At 46.6% G+C, this 22,458-nt stretch overlaps 1 protein-coding gene across 1 annotated transcript; it reads left to right on the top strand.

The window, feature by feature from the left end:
• Window position 1: 1 nt before the first annotated feature.
• Window positions 2–20,471, top strand: TMED8 (transmembrane p24 trafficking protein family member 8). The gene is made up of 6 exons (XM_074956000.1): window positions 2–333; window positions 4,574–4,652; window positions 7,674–7,803; window positions 8,787–8,928; window positions 11,799–12,098; window positions 13,046–20,471. Exons 1-6 carry the CDS (start codon window positions 204–206, stop codon window positions 13,261–13,263), a joined length of 999 nt encoding a protein of 332 aa, XP_074812101.1. The 5' UTR covers window positions 2–203; the 3' UTR covers window positions 13,264–20,471.
• The last annotated feature ends 1,987 nt before the right edge of the window (window positions 20,472–22,458 follow it).

Raw genomic sequence — 22,458 nt, 5'->3', positions numbered from 1 at the left:
AGCGAAGCGCCGCCGTGCTGAGCAGCCCGCTCCCGCCGCGGAACTGCCCGAGGGAAGGCCCAGGTCGAGGGGTGGGCGGGCGATAGGCGCCCAGCCCTCGGCTCTTCCCGCCCCAGGCTCGGCTCTTCCCGCCGTTTCCGCCTCTGCCCGCTGCTGACAGCTTCGGATCTTTCCGCCGCCTCGTCCTCGCCCGTCGGCTGCCCATGTCGGAGGTGCTGGTGGCTGCCGCCGGCTCCTGCTTCGAGCCCCCCGCGGCTGGGGAGCCGAGGGGCCGCGGCTGCTCCGTGTCAGAGGGGGACGCGCAGGGCCGCCGCTCACCGTCTGAGACTCCAGGTACCGGGGGCGGGGGGGCTCCGGGACGCGTGACTCGCACACGGACCCCGGGGCGCGGGCTCTTCCCGCTCCGGTCCCTCGGGTGTGCTGGCCGCCGCGCTCGGGGGCTGGAGGAGCTGCTGTGGGGCAGGGCTGCGGGCCGCGGCTGGGGGACAGCAGCTGAGCTGTGTGCGTAGCCTTCGCTGTGCAGCTGGGACTCGTGTGCGCGGGGTGTGGCGGCGCCTCCCCGCGAGAGCACCGCGGCTTGAGGGGGTTCCCTCCCTCCATCTCGCCTGCTCTCCCCCTCGCCTAGGGGGGACCTGTAGGGCTTGCCAGGCAGCCGAGGGAGTACAGTGCCTGGTACACCCCAAGGAGCAGCAATAGGGAGAGTGGGCTGGGAGTGGGAGCTTCCCAAGGGGACTTAAGAGAGTTACAGCCAGTAACAAGATAAGCTATTGCTGCAAAATCGGAGCTTTCTGCGGCTGCTACTTCCAGCCTCCTAGCATAGCACACTGTTTTCAGTACCCATCTTGAGAGCCGATTTGGCTGAGGTCTTGGGAAGACGTTAAGAAAGCTGCTGCTGACCTCTTCTGAGGTCTAAGGGTAAGTCTACACTGTGTAGCCTAGCCTGTGATGGTATAGCTATGTCAGCACAGCCCCCTAGGATATGTCTACACTACAGATCCTATGCTGACATGGTCCACTAGTGCAGACACAGCCTATGGAAGAAGCCTTTCTGTCAGTGTAGGAACACATCTCCCCGAACCACATTGTCTATCTCCATAGAAGCTCTTTTCCATCATAGCTGAAACTATACTGGGGTTTTTGTTGGCATACGTGTTGGGGGTTTTTCCACACCCCTCACTGATGTACCAATACTGACATAACTGTTAAGCATAGACCAAGTCTAACTTGCCTCTTGATTGATACGGTTGTTTATGAGTAGTTGGTTTCCAACAGCCTCTATCCCTAAGGGTACTGGGTTGTTTCTCTGTTCCCTAGTGTACCAGCTGCTTTATATTTAGAGAAATGTACTATAGTGTAAGCATTGCCTCATGTAAGGGAGATAATAATAACTTTGATTTGCTTAAGTTCCTAGCACTTTGGTCTCCAGGCACTAGTAAAGATTCCACTACAATCTTTAGACTAACACAGCAATACAGCTCGTTAAAGGGAACCAATTAAGTTTGTTTGTTTTTTTTTAAAAAGCAGCACTGTTTAGTGTAGGGTTAAGACTTGAGATTCCTGGGTTCTAATTACATTTTTGCCACTGATTTACTGCATAACCTTGAGTAAGCCAGTTCCCCTCTTTGCCTCACTTTTTTCATCTCAAAAATGTGGCTAGTAATCCTGACCTTTCCCCCAGGGTTTGAGATTTATTAAATGTTTGATTGGCACAGTGGTATCCTCCTAAAAGTCACTGTAGACATGCAAAATGTTTAATACCTGATGTGAAATCAAAGGCACCTGCCATTGTCATACCTAAGCAACTATGGAGTTGGGTGTTAGTTGGTGACCACATCCCATGTGTCACCTCAAGAGGATAGGATGCTGGGCCTCAGTTTGAAGGGCCTGTGAGTCTAGAATTTATTTCTCCTTTGAAGTACACGTAGAGAATGTCTATGGCATCCTTGAGAGCAAACCTTGGGATATTTGTTTTCTCGCTGACTCTGTCGAGTGGATGGCTTATTACTGTATGTGTAGGAGGAACATTCTCTTCCCACCGCCACCTTCCTATCTGCTGTCTTGGTCTCAACTTCTTTATTTTGTTATATGCAATGGTGTTTTAGCCATGTTGGTCCCAGGATATGAGAGAGACAAGGTGGGTGAGGTCTTATTTTTTATTGGACTGACTTCTATTGGGGAAAGAGACAAGTTTTTGAGCTTACACAGAGCTCTTCTTCAGACCTTTAGAAGAGCTCTGTGTAAGCTCAAAAGCTTGTTTCTTTCAACACAAGAAGTGGGTCCAATAAAATTATATGACCTCATCCTTGTCTCTCTTTATTTTGTTATAGGCATTTCTGCATAAGGTGTTTACTACAATATCTAAACCCAGTAATATCTATGACCTCCCTCTAGTTCTCCAGAACTTCAGGCATGTTCTCTTCCCTAGTCTCCCCAATCTAGCACTCTCCCTTGTTTACTTCTCCTTTAAGGTCCCCTTTAAAAGCTTCCTTATCTCTTTAGAGCATAACTGTGTGAAGCATTTTGTAATTCCGTGTCAGATCACCAGATGAAAAATGTCTCCCCACAACCAGAATCAGGAGCATGGAGCTTGCCTGATTTAACTTGTCCATCACTGCCAAATTGAGTCATATGACACGCAGTCTTGCTGGCTGTTGCTTTTTCAGGCCATATTTTCTCCAGCATTTGGCAGTAAAATGTTCTCACGTTGGTTACCAGGTAGAAGAGAAGTTCTAGCTGTGCAGTAACTTCAACAGTTGTTGAATCATGAGAATGACAGATATAAAAGATCTGCTAGGATCCCTTTAATCTGTTTCAGGGGGAGGGGCATGAAGTATTGTTTCCTGCTGTATTCTGTAGCGACTGAGATCTAGGCTGTTAAAAGGAACTACAATGCCTAGAAAGACTGTTTTAGGTACTCTCCCTTGGAGACTCTTAGGGGGCCAGAATAGGAACGCATGAGCAATAAGTTCAAAAATCAACCTTGTCTATTGCTCTATTTATAAAGTTGGAGTGAACAGAATTACTTCTCCCTGTTACACAAGTCCTACCACTCCTCAGATTTTGAGGCTTATTCATGTCTCAAATATAATATACTTTAATGAGTGTACCTTCCAATAAAAGGGTCTTAACATCTTGCTTTTTTTTCTAAATGATCAGAGAACAGATCATTAATGAGCATAAAGATGAATATTTATTTGGATCCTATACCCAAACAAAATATACGCTTGGGACAGCGGGTTTCAATTCATTTCTTGGTGGAAAAATGCTTTTCTTTAAAGCAACAAAACAAATACCTCACTACCCTGGTACTAATTAGTCCCCTTGTTCGTTCTTGTCTAAAGCCCATCCCTCTCTTCTGCCTAGAGTTTCTCATCTTTAAAACCAGTCCCTATAGGTCAGGTTGCAGAACGTTGGCGATGGGGTATGCTGCTTGAACTGTTCCTGTTCTGTGGATCAGAGGCCTTTAATATATGGGGCTATTAATCTGCTGTCTTTCACCAGCACCAAATTCCCTCTATGAAAACCAAGTAAAAGAGAATTCCTACTGTAATGTGGAACTTTAAAAATCTGTGTAATTGGGAGCCTGTCCATGCCCAATTAACTATCTTCTATGGGTAATGGAAGCAGACAGCAAGACTGTAGAGCAGGGGTGGGCAAACTTTTTGGCCTGAGGGCCACATCAGGGTTCCGAAACTGTATGGAGGGCCAGGTAGGGAAGGTTGTGCCTCCCCAACAGCCTGGCCCCTGCCCCCTGACTGCCCCTGTCAGAACCCCTGACCCATCCAACCCTCCCTGCTCCTTGTCCCCTGACTGCCCCACCTGGGACCCCACCCCCTATTCAACTCCCCCCGCTCCCTGTCCCCTGACTGCCCTGACGTATCCACACCTCTGCCCCCTGACAGGCCCCCCAGGACTCCCGTGCCTATCCAACCACTCCCTGGCCCTTGCTGCCCCCTGGGACTCCCTGCCCCCTTACCATGCCGCTCAGATCAGCAGGACTGGCAGCTGTGCTGCCTGGCTGGAGCCAGCCACGCTGCTGTGCTGCCCGGCAGGAGCTTGCAGCCCCACCGCCCAGAGTGCTGGCAGCATGGCGAGCTGAGGCTGCAGGGAAGGGAGGACAGCAGGGGAGGGGCCAGGGGCTAGCCTCCCTGGCCAGAAGCTCAAGGGCCGAGCAGGATGGTCCTGCGGGCTGGATGCAGCCCACGGGACGTTGTTTTCCCACCTCTGCTGTAGAGCATGCACTGGAGTCATGTGGGGACAGAGCTTGTTCTGGAGACTAGGGGCAAACCTAGAGCCTACATCTGAACAGAAGCTTGTTTTGATTGATCCCTATGTCTTGTCAGAAACCGTGTTATCTTTTCCCTTCCACTTAGGGCCACTGAAAGCATTAAAAACCCTTTCTCTCTGCGGGGGAGGGACAACATATAATACAGAAGGTTGCCAGGCCCAGCTTTAAGCGCCAAGGCTGCATGACCTTGGTGACTCTGGATAACTAGAGTTTTGCTTTATTGCCTGCACATTCTCAAAGGTTAAAAGCTGTTTAATCTTCTCTCCATCTTCCACCCATTGCTAGAGGATGAAGATTCAACCCCCAAACCAGCATCTGCATCCCAGACAGTCACCTCATCAGAGTCCGAGGCCTCACAGTGCAGGTAGGAAAAGATCTTTGTGTGATGACCCACATTAAATGTTCCTCAACGTCAAGGAAATGAAGGATAATCGGTCTCTCCCCCACCTCCTTCTCTATCAGTGGTGTCTGGCAGCTGTTCCTCTCCAGGGCATCGGAGACCTCAACTTTCTGTTTTCAGGTTCCGTACACTGTAGACTATATTGGAAGTGCTATTCCTCTTGACTTTGGGTTATTTTAATGCTTATAAAATGTAATGCTTGTAAAATGCTTGTAATTTAATGCTTATAAAATGCTTGTAAAATGTAACCCATGACTCACCTCAGGCTTTTTGGATCACAGAGCTAACTAACTTCCAACAGGAAATTGTCTGAGCTCTGGCTGAAGGATATTTTTAATTAAAAAATATTCTCTCTGTATCTAATCCCCAGGGAAGCTGGATCGGAAACCTACTGTTTTTGCTGCTGCTTTTTCAGTACATTTTATACTCTGAATATCAGTTGTTTGGTTTATTATTGAAGGATTGCTGGTGAGCATTTGGGTGCATGCATCCTGGCTTTTGTTGGGGTGCTTGTGAACATTAGAGTTGCACACATTCAGCTTTTCTCTAAAACCGTTGCAGGTTTTGTTTTAACCTTCCCTTTCCTCCCCCCAAAAATAACTCTCCCCTACCCGCCCAACACACTCATAAAAGCTCTCAGAAACAGATGAGTTAAATAGATCAAAATTTGGGTCTCACCAGTTATTAGTGTCCTCCATTTTAAAAATCCCTCACAAAAAACACAATTTGAAGTAATCCTGGCTTTGCTAATGAAATCTGCAGCACAGGAGAGACTGAGATTCCTGCTGCCTTCATAATTACAGTTTCATCCAGAGAGACTGTACAGCAGCCCAGTTGGCTCCAAACAGGCTTTTGCTTTAATCTGATTTTATCGTATATTCTAGGTAATTATGGAATTTAATTTTCTTCAGAGAAACTAGTTGGGCATTAAGTAAAATGCCAACCTATGTTTTAAACCCGTGTGAATGTTTCCTGATAAATCTGTTTAAGGTCTGAGGAGTGTGTGGTGTGTGGTTTTTTTTTTTTTTTTTTTTTTTTTTTTGGTTTTTGGGTTTTTTTGGTTTTTTTTAAGGGAAGAGGGTAGTGGGCAATATGAAAGAGGCTTGAAGGGGGAGCTGACTTACTTTCTTCTCTTAAATCTGATTACAAATTTTCTGCAACTCTTTTCACCCTCTCCACAAAATCCAAAGCCTTCAGTGCTGTTTTTTTTTCAAAAAATTCAAAGTCAGCCCCGGCACCTTAGAATCATAGAATATCAGGGTTGGAAGGGACCTCAGGAGGTCATCTAGTCCAACCCCCTGCTCAAAGCAGGACCAATCCCCAACTAAATCATCCCAGCCAGGGCTTAGCCTTGTGGGGAACACTGAACCTGACCTGTTGGACCCACCTACCAGGTTATGTAGCATTCATGTGTGCTAGAATGAGATTGAACTCCAGCTAGGTCTGTGCCACCCACCTGTTCTTTTGAAAAGAAAACATAGTGGAAGATTTCTGATTCAGGCTTCCAAAAGCATGGCTATAAATAAGTTTTGTAACAAAAATATATTTAAAGGGTCCCTTTTTTAAACTTTTTTGCTCGGCAACCTAGTAGGGTTATCTCTGTATCCTGACAATCGGCTCATGTGAACCACTCTTTTAGTGGAAACTGGTGGTGAGACATTCCCTTTCTAGCAACAAAAATGAGATTAAGAGAATTTAGTTAATTTTTTGGTTCTTTCTGTTTTAGGGTCCAAGGTCGCATCCTCAAGGGAGTTCAGTTTCGGAAAGGACAGTTATGTCTGTCTCTTCCAGCCTTCTCTTTATTTACAGAAACAGTACAGAAAGCATCTGGACTATTCTGTTTTTATTAGACACTTCCAACATAGCTTGGAACAATCTGTCCCAGCATTAGTCAAAGCACTTCATATTCCTAAAACTGAAAACTTCACTTGCTTTCTACCATTGGTGCTGATCTGTTTCTCATATGATAAACCAAGGTGGCTGGCTTTGGATTTCCATTGCTGCAGGCAAAGGTTTTATGTCTTTTAAAAGAGACTGTTTCTATTCCTACTAGACTTGAAGTTTCTTTTCATGAAAGCTACATTTAGTGCCTAAGATTAAGGGTGGTTCTTTAACCCCATCCTGGATTAGTAGCTAGGATTATTTAATCTCAGTTGGCATAATTGACTTTTTTCAGGGATGGGCAGGGGTGCTGCGATGACATAGTAATTTAGAGGGGAATTTCAGGATGTAGGGATGAATAGGCAATATGCATGCAGGAGGCTATTGCTTTGCTGTTTTGTTTCTCGTGCTGCTGTTGCAGCTTTCCGGGTTTGACTAAAAGATCTCCCTCCCTCCTCCCATTATCTCCTCTTGTGGAGAGGTCCTAATCCTGCATTTGTGATTGTTAGTTTGTTACCGTGGCATGGCTTATGGCTTGCCAGATTCAGCATTCTGTACAGGAGGAGCAGGGATGCAACCATATTAACACTTGTTGATTATCAGTAGCAGAGTTACGGTGTTCTCAAAACGTGATCTGTTTGAAGTCTTGTCTCTGATATAGATGGCCTGTGTGAGGGGTATATAGATGCCATCCAGTGCCTAGCAGGGAGAGAGTTACTTCTCTCTGAGATGCTACCACTGATCCCTGCCATCAGTGCAATGTTAGCGAAGTAGCCCTTCTATGAAAGGAGTGTGGCTGGGCTCAGTTGGAGTGAATTACTGCTACCTAAGGGACTATAAATGGGGAGTGAGCTCGGGAAAGTTGCTCACTCTGGCTTGGATGAGCTAAAGAGGACAGCCGTCTGAGGCTGAGAGTGGACCTTGGTTGAGAGAGAGCTTCTTGTTTTAATGCAGTGAATGCTGGCTCTAGGAAGCCCAGTTCCCTTAGTTTATTTGCATTCCAGCCCCTGAGTGGGGTGGTTCATCACCTGTCCTTGGCCCACCTGGCTCAGTGTCTCATGTTCTTCAAGCATCTTGAATTGATGTGCTATCTTTCTCTGAGAGGCCGCAGATTGGATCACCTGTGAATGTGCATGCTGCAGAGGATTCTAGAAAAAGTGATGGTACATCAGAGGACCAGGAAGTGGCTGGACAAGGAGAGAAGCTGGCTGACCAGATCCAGCCCCCCAGGGAGGTAGGTGACTTGCCACTTTTATTTCTGAAAGGAGAGACCAAGATGCTGCAGTGCTTTTCCCATCTGCTGCTGAGCCTGTACATGGGGAACTGGGGCTCTGAGCATTTAGTTACGGCTGTTTCTGCACAATGAGGGAGTTAAGAGTGATAATCTAACCTTTAAAACTCAGAATGTGTCTCTTGCCCATGGTGTATTGGACCAGTCTTTGCTCCCTTTCAGTTTCCATCATTCCTAAGGCTTCAAGACTGTTCTTGGCTACTGGCTTTTGTGTAGGGCTTCAGGGAGTTCCTGTGAATTTTAAATAAACTAATATAGTCAATTTTTTGGGGGGTGGTGGTGATGAAGAAGCAGTGTTTTAGTTCTTTCAGGGAACAAACAGCTCCTGGTAATTTCAAATACAGCTTTGGAGAGACATTGTGTAATAATACTCTTGGTCTGTAAGCTCTGTATCTGCCTATGTGAGAAGGGGGAATTGGCAGCACTGTGTTAATCTGGGCAACAGTTTTAACAAGTTCATAGTAGGCATCTGTTTAATTGTGATTGCAGTCTAAGTAGTGGGAAAACTGAAGAGGCTGGTTCCTAGAACTGGAGCAGCTTCAGCACTTGAGAGGGCATCTGGGTAGATCTGAAATCTTTTACCAAATAAAGCAATAATAGCCCCCAAACTTTGAGGCAGTGCAAATAGCTAGACTTATCTCTCTGTGGAGATGATGCTTCCTTGGGAGACCAGAGGTCGCTAGCACAGTGCAGCATTTGACTCAAGAGTTTCACAGTTTTGGAGGCAGAGAAGACCATGCACAGAAACTGTCCTCTGAGCCAGCCAATTATTTAGTAAATATTTTATACTTATAGCAGAAACCCAATGGGAAATTGATGTGAATTCATGAAAATGGCTCCTTCTCCCTCGATCCCTGACAAACCATTTAAAAGCCAACTGGAGGCCCCCAGAGCCACTGAGGAACTTGCTTATGTGCTCTGCACAGGAGGCCGTAGTGCGGATGACCAAGTACCGTGCCCCACAAGGACCAGGGGATATAGTCATGATACAGTCGGAACACACAGGTGCAGTGGACGTCCTCTCTGCAGAGCTGGAGACTGCAGACCTCCTTGGTGAGCAGAGAAAAGGTGAGGACTGCGATGGTAATATTTCCTTTGGGTAGGAATGAGGCCTGTACACACAGATCTCATGTGGCAGCAGGATTGGAACTGTGGATGCTCTCCTTCAATAGGGTGGGCATAGGCAGTCTACTAGACGTTACCAGCTCTGTATCACTGGGAGTGGTCTGGTGGCTAGAGTAGGGGACTCCTATTCAGGACTCCTGGGCGATTTTGCCATTGATTTGCTCAGTGGCCCTGAACAAGTCACTGTTTTAAGTAGCTTTTGGACATGTCACATCACTTAATATTATTTTCCTTCTCCAGTTCTCTTCACTCATTGCCATTGAGTACCTAACCTCCCATGTGGGACCATCTTATACCCCCTCCTCAACTACCCATCTCTTTAGAGCAGAGGTGGGCAGACTATATGGTCCACAGGCCACTTCCGGTCTGTGGGACTCTCCTGCCCGGCCCCTGACCTCCTGGCCTGGGATCTAGTCCCCAGCCCTTCCCCTGCTGTTCCCCCTCCCACACAGACTCTGCTCCCTGTGCCGCTGGCGCAATGCTCTGGGCAGCAGGGCGGTGAGCTCTTGCCAGGCCGCGCAGCTGCAGAGCCGTAGCCTGACCCAGTGCTCTGTGCTGCGCAGTGGTGTGGCTGGCTCCAGCTGGGCGGCATGGCTGCCTGTCCTGGTGCTCTGGGCGGTATGGCTGTAGTGCCTCCAGCCACCGGTGCTCCAGGCAGCGCGGTAAGGGGGCAGGGAGCAGAGGGGGTTTGGGGTGGTGGCAGTCAGGGGCGGAGGGGTCTGGGGGCAGTCAGGGGATAGGGAGGAGTGGATGGGGCAGGGGTCCTGGGGGGGCTGTCAGGGGACAGGGAACAAGGGGGGTTGGATGGGGCAGGAGTCCTGGGGGGGCTGTTGGGGTGAGAAACAGGAGGGGTCGGATAGGGGGCAGGGGGCCAGGCCACACCTGGCTGTTTGGGGAGGCACAGCCTCCCCTAACCAGCCCTCCATACAATTTCGGAAACCCAATGTGTGGCCCTCAGGCCAGAAAGTTTGCCCACCTCTGCTTTAGAGTGTGCATCTGCTGAAACATTTCTAAGGGTTGGTCATCACTACGATCTATGCTGCTGCTGCAATCGATGCAGCAGGGATTGATTTAGCGGGTCTAGTGAAGACCCACTAAATTGACAGAGCACTCTCTGGTTGACCCTGGTACTCCAGCTCCCCGAGAAGAGTAAGGTACTGTTGGCACAGTGCAGTGAAGACACCACGGTAAGTCAGCCTAAACTACATTGACTCCAGCTATTTTATTCACATAGCTGGAGTAGCGTAACTTAAGTCTACTTACCCTGGTAGTGAAGACAAGCCCTAAATAAAGCTGTTTTAAAAACAAACCCTCCTCCCCTTTATAAATCTTAGCTCACAGACACAGGGGTGAGAAAATCTGTGAATAGGAAGCTGAGAGCAAGGAACTTAGTGAGGTCCTTTCTCCTGTCAATGCCTGAGTGTTACTCAATACAGCATTTAATGGGAATCCCATGTTTGCATTTAGAATAGACTGGATCCTGCTGTGTGTCGGGGCAGGTGAATTGGTGGGTGAGCTATCAAATAGGCCATAGAGAAACCTAGGAACAGACAGAGCAGAGGAGGGCATGTTAGTGCAAGATACTGTGTTCGTTCTCGCGTGCGTGCTCTCTCCTTCTCCCTCTCTCCCCTCCGCACATGAAGACTGAGCAGGAGGAAGGGCTACAGACAAATGACCTGTGAGATTGGTAATAGATCCTTGCTTGAAAGAGAATAGATCTAAAATAAATTGTGCAATGGCTGACTATCCAAGGTGTTTAGGGGATACTTGGATGTTTGTGGAAACCTTTGAACTAGAAAGGGGACTGGTGATAGGATCAGGACTGCTGCTGTTATCTCTTCTCTCTGCTGCCGTTTCAGAAGTCAAGATGTTTCTTGCCATCATAAGCCCAAGATAGTATCCCCCTGACCTAGCCTCATCTCTTTAAAAAAGACCAGACTAGTGAGGGAGGATAATGTGTGGAGTGCTCCATGGTTGGCATTTGGATGCATGTGGAGTTACTCCTTAAGGGTGGTCTACGGAGTTTTTCTTAGAATTTCCCCTCCGTGGTAGCAAGGGTAGAACTTTTAGTGTCAGTGAGGTGTCATCGTTTATAACCCTGTTCAGAGCAAGTCTGTACATAGTGGGGAAAACACCAGTACCTTATCTACATCGGCACTTCCACTGGTGGAGCTAAATCAGTGGGAAATTCGGAGGGCTCATAGATAAGCCACATGAGTCATGAAGTTATGCATCTGGGTGTGAAGACTAAGCCATGGGAGCCCCTCCCACTTCTCCATTCTTATGAATGTTGGATTGAATTACATAGGCTTTGGATCAGCTGAGGAGGCAGTTTCTGCATGCATGCATGATGCTAGTTGGTTTCTATCTGGTTGCTTAGGCTATGTCATAATGCTGTGCTGCCCAGTAACTCTGCCTGCTACTATTGGGTGTCTGTGTGGAAGCAGCAGAGTTAAGCCATAGGTGGAGCTGAGGTGTTGGGGTATTGTGCAATGCACTTGATGGGATGGAATTTTCAGTTAGGCCTGTACCTAACTTTCGCAGTCTGACTCTGTCTCTAGATAACCAGATAATTCACAGGAATGGCTTTGCAAGTTCTGGAGGGAGGGAAGAAGGTTGGAAGGGAAAACCGAGAGAGTAGTATGTCCAGTTCTGAGGGCAGTGCTAATGGAAGGCACTTGTCCTTGCCTTGAGAGGAGATGGAAGGTAAAGATTGGAGTTCAAGAGCTTTATCCAGAATAGCCGTCTTGTTAGCAGAACTCTCTCTGGTTGCCTTCTGACCAGTGATGAGTGGCTTGTCTTGTATTTTTCAGCTCAGCCTCCTCCTCTGGCTCCACCCTCCACTTGGACCACTTGCAAGATAAGGGAATTTAAAGCCAAAATGGGAAAGGAGAAGAATGCTCAGTTGGTGGTGAAACGGGGTGAAGTAGTGACAGTCCGGGTGCCAACACACCCAGATGGGAAGCGTGTTTGCTGGGAGTTTGCTACGGATGATTATGACATTGGCTTTGGGGTCTACTTTGACTGGACTCCTGTCACCAGTACTGCCATTACTGTGCAGGTCAGCGAATCAAGTGATGAGGAAGATGAAGAGGAAGAAGATGAGATTGAAGGTCAGTGCAAAACTTTACAAGATAAATTAATATTGTGTTCATCACCATGGTACCAAAGTACCTCCAAATCGGGTACTGTAATTCCTCACCACTTTGGCTAGTCAACCTACATGCTGACTGCAACCTTTTTGGAGTTCCAAGCTAGGTCATGATGAGAAGACCCTTCCTAATGGCTGCTCTTCTCCCCGACCCCAGGTGTATGCTCCACCAATAACACCGCATATCCTTGCATATTGAACATTGAACACTTGCTCCCACTCTGTTTTCTATTGCATGATCAGTTTCTAACTTGTAACAGGATCAGAGTACAGTATGAGACTCTGACTTAACTCTTTGATCATCAGCCTCACAGATTGCAGTGCTGATGCAATTGCTGGGTGGAGAGTAGTGTTTTTCTCCCCTTATCAGTAGCTCTTGTTGATTGCACCCAGAGGGCATGCTGCCCATGTCCTTGGAGTATCTGTAGCCTAGAAGGTTTAGGGGGTCTCAGGACCAGTGCAGGTCTCATCTCCGGACCAGTGATGACTGAAATTAAGCCCCACTGAGAAGAATTCCTCTTGGAGAAGTAGAAGGGAAGACTGAGAGACCACCAAGGCCAGAGGTGAAACTCTCCATTGCATTCCTCTACCCACAATCAATTTCTCTCTGGCATTGGGCCACCTTGAGGAGACCCTGCTGTTTAAAGGTGTCTACTGGGTGAAGAGGAAAAGGAGGGAAGTGGTGAGGAGAATTTAAACTATTCCCCAGTGTATCAGTCCCAAAGAGTGCCCCCTCTCAAAGCAGGTCTCCTATGTAGAGAGACTTTGGGTTGTGCATTGGACAGGGTGGGTATCTCAGCCAGTCTTCGTTAGCTAGATCTCATGTCCCTGTCCTGTAACCATGCCTTATTGATCATTTTCCCCTCTGTTGGTTTGTCTGATTCTGCTTGTCTCCTCTCTCCCACTCAGGACTCACCCCAGTTGGAGATGTGGAGAGGGGCTCTAAAAGCTCTCTACGAAACCGTTATCGGGAGATCATGCCCGTGTACCGAAGGGACAGTCACCGGGATGTGCAGGCAGGCAGCCATGACTACCCAGGCGAGGGCATCTACCTGCTCAAATTTGACAACTCCTACTCCCTCCTACGCAACAAGACTCTCTTCTTTCATGTCTATTACACCAGCTGAAGGAGGGGAGGGAGTGGGGACAGCAGGCAGGTAACACTGAGCAAAATAGGCTGCCATCCAGGTCTGGCACCCCCTAACTGGCACTGCCCTATGGCTGAGTGAGAGGCCTGGCTCTCTGCTCTCCTGTGGATAAGAACAGGTTTTCCCCCATTCCCTCCCAGCTTACTCACAGTAAAGGGTAGCTGTGGCTGCTCAGTTGTCCAAAGGCAACTCCTCTCGCTCTAAATTTCAGGAAGCTTGCTCTGTGAAGTCATCAGGCTGGGACTTTTCATTACAGCCAGTAAATTGTCAGAAGGTAGATTCAGATGGCAGCAGTTTCTTTCTATTGCACTTGTATGAACTGAAGCTGAAATACCCTTTTATTTAAATGGATCACCAGTGGGTAATTGCCAACCACGCTCTGCCAGCAGGCAAAGCCACCTGTACCACAGCCACTCTCCAGCTGCATCCTGTCTGCATTGCTGTACTTTACACACTAGCCAAACCTCCATTAATCTCTGTGTGGGGATTCATCCCTCCAACTACCTGAGTTGCAGCCTGCATCATCTGACCCCATTCATGGTGGCGTAGTCATGTCACAAGTGCCAGACCCAATCATGTGAAACCTTTATTTTGGATCCTTGCAGAGGTAATCAATAGGAAGATCTCCATAGAAAAGAGAAAGCAGGTGTGGATGGGGAGGTGGATACAGATCATCCTGACTGTGGGGATGTGTAAAATTCCCATCACCAACAAAAGTTTCTCTTACCTGTGGGGAAAATTGAGCTGCGGCCTCTTGTGTTAATGTAAAACTGTTAACGTCCCAGGTCAACACACTTTGAATCTGAAAAATATGGGATCAGCCTTTCCCTTATATACCCACCTGGAGTTAGTGAGTCCCTGAAGTTATTGCTAACTAACACATTGAGGAATGCAGCTCCCTGGCCCACCTCAGGGGTTAGTAGTGGCAATAGTGGTCAGCCTCTGCTCAGCCCTTGGCAGGAATAAGCAAGGATCACATTAATCTGTCAACAGATGGGTTTTAAAGGGTATTTATTTGTAACTCTTCAAGATTCGAAATGATTTTATTCAAGAACCATTTCCCTTCAAGGTAGCTACTGAATTTGCTCTGAGGTGCCTCTGTTTGGAGTTACTGAGTGACTTTGTGCATGATGATTCTGGTGAAGTTCCAGTCTGACACCCTCCAGATATTGCCCTTCTATGCAGATCTAGCCCTTGCTGCAGATGGGGTTAGTGTGGGGGTGTATAAAGCCAAAGACTTCACTCTCCTAAGAAGCCCAGTAATTCCCTGGTGATTCCATACCTCTTGATTCAGGCCCTTTTTTTATCTGCTCTGCCTACTTAAGCACTCAGGAGCAATGGGTAGGTCAGGGAGGTAAGAGCAGAGGGAGGTGTACCATTGAGCAGCCCATGCCAGTCTGCTGCTTCTGCGGTAGTGGGTGGGGAGGACAAGGCAGCATAGGCTCAGGCACCAACATGTGTTTTTGTTTTTCAGGAGAGGAAGGAGGCAGGGAGCACAACTGCTGTTCTAAAAAGTAAGGGATGAGGAGCAGGGCTGCTCCTCCTTTAAGGGGCACAGAGGCAAGGAGGGAGCAGCTGCAGCTCTTTTTCTCTTCCCAGGAAGGGAGAGGGGAGTGAAGAGCGGAGTGGCCCAGCCCAAGAGGAGCTGGAAGGTAAAGTAGCTGCTTAATTCCAGGTAGCATCAGTGGAGGGGCCCTGCAAGGAAGAAGAGAAGCAGGATTTTTTTTAGGGTGGGGCCCTCCCTTCCCCTCTAAGCAGCCTGGGCCTGGGCTCCTCTCTCTGACCCCCTAAGAGCATGGGCATGGGCATGGATGCCTGCTTCCTCCCCAAGCCCTCTTGAAGTGCCAGGGCAGGTACCTCCCTCTCCAGTTGCTTCCTTCCACAACCTCTCCCCCAGGGCCTGATCAAGGAACCCCTCTTTTTTACTTTGGCTCTCAACTTCCTAAACACCAGATGTGGAGCAGGGCCCTGCCCCACCCCTTAAATATTCTGCTTCTGACTGTAAATCTCCGTGTTCCCCCACCCTGCTGTGTAATGCATCAGTGACTGCTATGCATTTGGCCTCTTGCTACATATTTTGGAGGGTCCTGCATGCATCTGAAAGAGGGGAGGTATGCACTGTCTAGGCCACCAGCCGCTGTCTGAAATAGGACTTAGTAAATAAGGAAGACACGCTTGACCTGTGTGTATATATACCAGGTATTCTAGAGACTGCTGATGTCATGGATGCTCATGTGGAGAGTTCTACTCAGGGCCAGTGTTCTAGAACTGTCTCCAGGATAAATTGTTCCCCTTTAGCCAATCAGAGACTGGTTCCTTTCTAGGTAATTGGCAGCTGCTCCAAATAGTCCTTAGCTAAGGTGGACTGTACAGTAGATGGGAATCCTAGTGTTCAGTCCTGCCCTTCTGAAATAGACACAAATCTTTCTTCTGAGGCTCAGTCCACTTCATCAGATTTGCCCCTTTCTTGCCTCCTTGATTAAAGACAAATGGTCCTTGTATATGGTGCGCAGTCCCAAGCTGGTATATGTGCCAGTCTTATTACCTCATTGTGTCTATAGCCATGTTTGCTGCTGACTGGAGTAAAAGGGCCTTGACACATCTTCCTTCATTGTTGATATTTCACTAGAGTAGCTTGTATTTCCCATAAGTGCTAAACAGCTGTAAGTGGAGAATATTTAATCTACAATAATGAAAGCTTCACAGCTTCCAGAATAAGTCACACTTTTCTTTGGTCTTTCATTTCCAAGTTATGTGAACATATTGGTGACCTTGTCGCCCAGGTACTGAATGAAAATATATGGGTGACTGACTGAGAACCACTTATCTTTGGAATGATGTCCACGCTGTGTGCAACGGCAGTCAAAAAAGCAAATGAGATGTTAGGAATAATTAAAAAAGGGATAGAGAATATCTTATTGCCCTTATATAAATCCATGGTATGCCCACATCTTGAATACTGCATACAGATGTGGTCCCCTCATCTCAAAAAAGATATACTGGCATTAGAAAAGGTTCAGAAAAAAGCAACTAAAATGATTAGGGGTTTGGAACGGGTCCTGTATGAGGAGAGATTAAAGAGGCTAGGACTTTTCAGCTTGGAAAAGAGGAGACTAAGGGGGGATATGATAGAGGTATATAAAATCATGAGTGGTGTGGAGAAAGTGAATAAGGAAAAGTTATTTACTTGTTCCCATAATATAAGAACTAGGGGCCACCAAATGAAATTAATGGGCAGTAGGCTTAAAACAAACAAAAGAAAGTTCTTCTTCACTCAACGCACAGTCAACCTGTGGAACTCCTTGCCTGAGGAGGTTGTGAAGGCTAGGACTATAACAGAGTTTAAAAGAGAACCTCCATGAATGTATCCAGTTAAGTCAGGATGGGTAAGGAATGGTGTCCCTAGCTTCTGTTTGTCAGAGGGTGGAGATGGATGGCAGGAGAGAGATCACTTGATCATTACCTGTTAGGTTAATCATTACCTGTTAGGTTAAAAGAGAACCTCCATGAATGTATCCAGTTAAGTCAGGATGGGTAAGGAATGGTGTCCCTAGCTTCTGTTTGTCAGAGGGTGGAGATGGATGGCAGGAGAGAGATCACTTGATCATTACCTGTTAGGTTCACTCCCTCTGGGGCACCTGGCATTGGCCACTGTCAGTAGACAGGATACTGGGCTGGATGGACCTTTGGTCTGATCCAGTATGGCCATTCTTATGATGTTATGAATGGTTTGCAGTTGTCCCTAATTGTTCTTAGTCAAGTCAGTAACTCAGCCTTTAGTCTTGTTAAGATACTTTAATCAAGTCTCTAGCAGAAAGCATATTCAGTTAGCAAGGAAAGGATGCTGTATAGCCAGTGGCTTTCAGCAGTTATTTCCATTTAGTGTATGGCATCTTAAGCCCCAGTCAGATCAAAGGAATAATCTCCTCTCCTTGTCTCACTCCTCGTTAAGCTACAGCTTCCTTGGTACCTCTGCCCACAATACCTACTAGGCTTGTATCCAGCCCTGGTACTTGTAGCTGAAGCAGTGCTGGGGAGACCTCCATTCTGACTGCAGACACTGGGAACTGTGATTCCTGAGTCTGAGACGAAAAGTGAATTCTGAAATAGATTCTAGTTTTGCAAGGACATTAGTAACCTAAAAATGTTCACTTCAAGGAAAGTTCCTAACTTGTTTCCATGGAGTGATGCTTTTGTGTGTTTTCCTCTCCTATAGTTTGTGACTAGAAAAAAAACTAAAACCTCACCAGAGAAAAAATTTTTACATGTGGCAAACAGTGTGTCTTCCTCCTGTGTGTGGCTTTTGTGACTGAAAGAAACAAACTGTTTTGTATACAGAAACAAATTGTGGCTGGACTTGGGTAGGAGATAAGTGGGGAGCCATGTTACATGTCCAGTGGCTGTGCCTTGGTGACTCTGGAGCTGGAAGGAGCTCATTAGATATCCTTGCAGGGTGGGGTTTTGGGAGAGATCTCTATTCTAGTTCACTTGCATCCCAGTTTAATTTTTTTTCTTCTTTTTCTCCTCTCCTCCCCCCCCCCCCAAAAGCCACTCCCTAAGCATTTATCATGTGGTGCCTTGAAACAAGAGGAAGTGAAACCAGAGCCATAGACTTTATCATTTACTTTCCTCAGACCCTTAATTGCAAGGGTTTCCTCCCCCTCACTTCTCTACCTACCTTCCAAATAGCACACCTGGAAGTTAGGCTGGTGATCCCCTATAGTCTGTCATAGTTTCAGAGTAACTGCACCTGTATCCACACACCCCACTGTGGTCTGCTCCAGGAGTGCCCAATCAGGTCTCCAGCTGTCACTTGTCTCTGGGCAAGGACCTTTGTCCCACTCCCTTTTAACGGGGGGGTTTTAAAGCTGCACATGTCCTTGCCTTATACTGTGGTATCCCCCCAAACCAGTCTACCTAACAGCCAGTGGCTGTGTGTTGCTTTCTCTCTGAGGGCTCTGAACAGTGTATTGCCAGCAGTTACAAGTTATCACAGCTCTTTCTAAGCAAGCACCTTTATTAAGGTAAAAGCATTAGAGAAAACCTATTAAAAACAATAAATTCCTATACACATGCTAAAAGCTTATCAGAGGTTACCCTGATCAGTCAAAGGGGGCGCTATTAGGCGAAAGTCTTTCCAACCTTCTGCAAGAATTGGGGCTTCCCTCAGATATAAGATCCTGTCTGTTTGCAGGATCAGAAAGGAGGCCTGAGACAGTTTAAATCTAGCTGTTTTATATCAAAAGCCCTTTCTTTGTCTGTTCGTCTCCTAGTTTGAACCAGTAAGTGTGCAAGCCCCCCTGGGGGTGGTATCTTTCTACAGGTGTTTACAACCTAAGTGATTCATCTTAATCACCCCCACTATTTTTGGTTCCTCAGGGGGCTGTGATGACCCTCCCACCTGAAGTTTCATACAGTCTCTGGCCCACAGTGATACATAAACTTAAAACAATATGGTCCCCAAAGATTGCAACTACATGCAATATTTGTCAGTCTGTTCCTGGCAAATTAAAACTGCTTTAACTGAGACCTTCTCACCAAGGAGGTGAGGTTTACAGCTGAAAGCCTGAGCTCTCTGGCACCACAGGGCCATTGCCTTCAAAAGGTGTCTTTGTTACTACTGAGCATGCATAGTGGAATGCCTAAGTGCTATTTTTTCTTGAGGGAGTTGTAGATGGGTGGATGCCAAGGCAGTTACAATGAGAAGGACTTGTGACAATGCTAACCGAACACAAAAGTAGCAGATCTTGTGGCCACACTCTAGTGGAGTGTATGAATCCAGAGTTGGAGTTGATATGTGCTGCTGTGTACTATGGAACTAGATGAAGGATCAAAGCTGCAAAAATCTCTAAATTTTAGATGACTTGTTCTCCTTTCCCATATTTGGTAGAACCATGGCTACATGCTATAATTGGCAGTGCATTGCTAGGCATATCCATATTAAGACGGCATGCAGATCAAATAGGGACAGTCATTGAAATTGTACCATGGTAAATTCAGAATTCGCCTCCTTGACAAGAATTTAGCAAGATTCAAAGAGCGATGGGACACTTACGGATTACAAGAATGTCCAGGGTTATTGCAGTAAATACTAAATTAAAATGAAGTTCTAGAAGAGGTCAAACACCACAGGCTTCAGGGCTCAAATCAATCTGTTACTATCAGGAGTTGGGAGGAGACTGCCTGAAGGGACAGACTATCCCCTTGTTTGCCTAATATGGCGTTTCTTGCACCTTCCTCTGAAGTATCTGGTGTGGGCTGCTGCTGGAGACAGGATACCATGTGAGAAGGTCTGATCCAGTATGACAATTCCATATATTCCGGTCTCCTATTTACCTGTGACTCTTGGAAGTGTCAGCTGAAGAAATGTGTACTCCTCTCCTGTCTGACAGTTTAAGACTCTGTAATTCATATGGAATAAGAATCTGATATGTGACTGGCTAGAATGGATGATGGGTAAAAGTGAGACCAGTGGTTTGAGCATTGGCCTGCTAAACCCAGGGTTGTGAGCTCAATCCTTGAGGGGGCTGTTAAGTTGATCTGGGGCAAAAAACGGGGATTGGTCCTGCTTTGAGCAGGGGGTTGGACTAGATGATCTCCTGAGGTCCCTTCCAACCCTGATAGTCTGTGATACAGACTGAGATGTTAGATGCCAGCCATCATGCCAGGAGCTATAGAGGCATCGCCAAGTGACCACTTTGAATTTTAGTTACTTTTGAAAACTTTCAGTGGTTGAAGGCAGCCTCCCAGAGGCCTCTAAGGTACCCTCATGACAGCAGTCTACAAGATGGAAAGGCCAGTCCCCACCTCTGCAACATGCCCCTCAGTAGCCTTTCAATGGGGAATGTCTTGTATCTGGACACACCTTTAAAGGTTTATTTTCTTGATCTGTGGTCTTTTTGTCAGTCCTCATCTGTGTGATGTGAAATGTTTTTTAATGTACTGTAGTTTCAAACTGAGTCAAGTTCTTTGCACCAAACTGCTGCTCTTTGTCCTTCCAAGGGATTGTTTTTAAACATCAAAAGGATACTTTACCAAAATGTGGCACTGAATGTTTTGCTCTATGGCCCAAAGAAAGTCTATTTCTAGTGTGCTTGCATTTCCTTCTACAGCTGAGTTAGCGTGTTTATCTTCAGTATGGTGTGGCTGTTTTGTGACATGTATTGTTTCAGTTCCAAACTCTTTAAATAAACTTTTCACTATGCAACCATGACTTTTGTCTTCTGTTAAGGTGAGTGGGTGCTTCAGAGCTAAGACTCAGACTTCAGGCTTTCAACAAAAAAATCTGAGCTGAACTTGTTTTTGAATTGCAAAGCAGAGAGGAATATTCACAGTGAACTTTGCAGCAGTGCCGGAATTCAGCAGTTGGCAACTAAGGATGTTCTCCTTACTTGTCTTAGCTGGCATAAGCAGGGGCACTGCTATTGGGAAGCTCCCAATGCTGGAGCTCCTCTAGCATTGGGCACTGGTCAGATGCTTCTTTAAGAAGTTCATCATTCTGTTTTAAGATGGTGCTGTGAGAGGTCTTGTAGTCAGGTGTCTTACCTCCTTTAACAGTGACTTCTTACAACCTGGTGCAGGCAGGATATTCCTCAACTTTGAAGGAGTATGGGTGAATTAGACTCTGAACCCTTGTGCTTAAGTTTAGTAGTCCCCCCCCCTCCCCCCTTAATACAGTGAAGATTGCAATATAGTTCCCTCTCCAGCATGACTCCATTCCTCTGATCTCCAACAGACTGGTAAGCGGCTTGCCAAAACCATGCAACGTGGAGACTCTTGCCTACATTTGGTCCAGCATAACACTCTGTTCCTTGAGTTGCAAATAAAGCTGGTTTATGTGATGCTGGGGAATCAAAATATCTACAAAGCTTAATATAGGTGGTGGAGCGAGGCTAGCAAGGCTAGAGGCAACATATTTCATCCCGGTTATAGTATCTGTACTGTAACCCCTAGCAGGAGAGGAGAGGGCTAATGGACAGTCTCCATTTTATCACCTTTAGAATTGTTGGAGGGAGAGAGTGTTGTTTTCCAACTGCGAGAGACTGATTAAATTGCCCAGAAACCATGTTTTCCTTCTCTACCTCTGTAGGTAGGGGGGTGTAAGGAGATGCACTAGGCCAATCTGAAGACTGTATTTAAATATTCCCAAAGAGCAGGCTGTTTGTAAAGAACAGCTGCTAGATAAAATAAAAGCAGAAACACAGCTACACTACCTGTCTGTGACCTTATGTACTCTTTATGCAGCATTGGGTGCTTTTAGGGAGTTCAGAGTGGAGTGACTAGTGCAAATGTGAGGGCTTCTTTCACAATGTCCACTTGGTTCCAGTTTGTATTTTTACCTTTCTGTTTGCTCTGAGTATTGTTGTGAATGAATGGATGGGCAAAAGTATACAGGGTAGTGGTAAATTTAAAAGATATTTGTACAAAGCACATTCTGAATTTATTCATGCTGGAAACTAACTCTAAGAGTTGTGCTTATCCAGTCATGGAAGAGAAAAAAGGCCATGTGCTCTGGGCCAGACTACCCACTGAACATCTACAGTGACCTATCTGCACCCTCATAATTCTGTCCCTGTTATTTAATAATTTCAAATGGTAGAGGAGGAAAACCAGCTTGTGGACAACCTTTTAACAAAGTAGGTGTGAAATTTACCACGAGTTAATTGCTCAGCTGTGTGGCTCTCTTACACTGACTGTACCACAAACACTTTCCTAACCATAACTCTTGGACACACAGAGTGGGAGCCAGGAAGGGACATAGCTATTGCAATGCTGAGCATCACACACCAGCTTTTAGAGAATCATAGGAACAATACTGTGATTCAAAGTCTGAATTAAGCACTAATGCTCCCTATACAATGAATGGGGAGAGAAGGGTGCCTAAGAATGCAAGCCACGAAAGCCAGCATACTAGGTGAGAATCTGCCTAAACTAGCCAATGGGAGATGCCAACCCAATGCATGTGTCCTAAGCTTGTTCCCTCTCAGAATTAGGTACCTAGCTCTGTTTAGCAATCAACCAATGGAGCTGCCTGGATTCAGACAGCTTAGGTGTTTCTTGTAGGAATGAGTTCAGCAGCTCCCTTGCTCTACACACAACAGCTGGAGGAGGAGATGGGTGCCCTAACCACTGAACTAGAGTCATTCTCACATTCTCTCTCTCTCTCTCTCTCTC

This window comes from Natator depressus, chromosome 6 (genome assembly GCF_965152275.1).
Source record: "Natator depressus isolate rNatDep1 chromosome 6, rNatDep2.hap1, whole genome shotgun sequence".
Lineage (NCBI taxonomy): Eukaryota > Metazoa > Chordata > Testudines > Cheloniidae > Natator > Natator depressus.
This window is presented reverse-complemented; position numbering and strand designations above follow the sequence as displayed.

Coding starts and splice junctions, on each gene's coding strand:
- TMED8 (XM_074956000.1), top strand. CDS start 204: ATGTCGGAGGTGCTGGTGGCTGCCGCCGGCTCCTGCTTCGAGCCCCCC. Junction 7,804..8,786: donor AGATCCAGCCCCCCAGGGAG/GTAGGTGACTTG, acceptor TGCTCTGCACAG/GAGGCCGTAGTGCGGATGAC. Junction 8,929..11,798: donor CCTTGGTGAGCAGAGAAAAG/GTGAGGACTGCG, acceptor TGTATTTTTCAG/CTCAGCCTCCTCCTCTGGCT.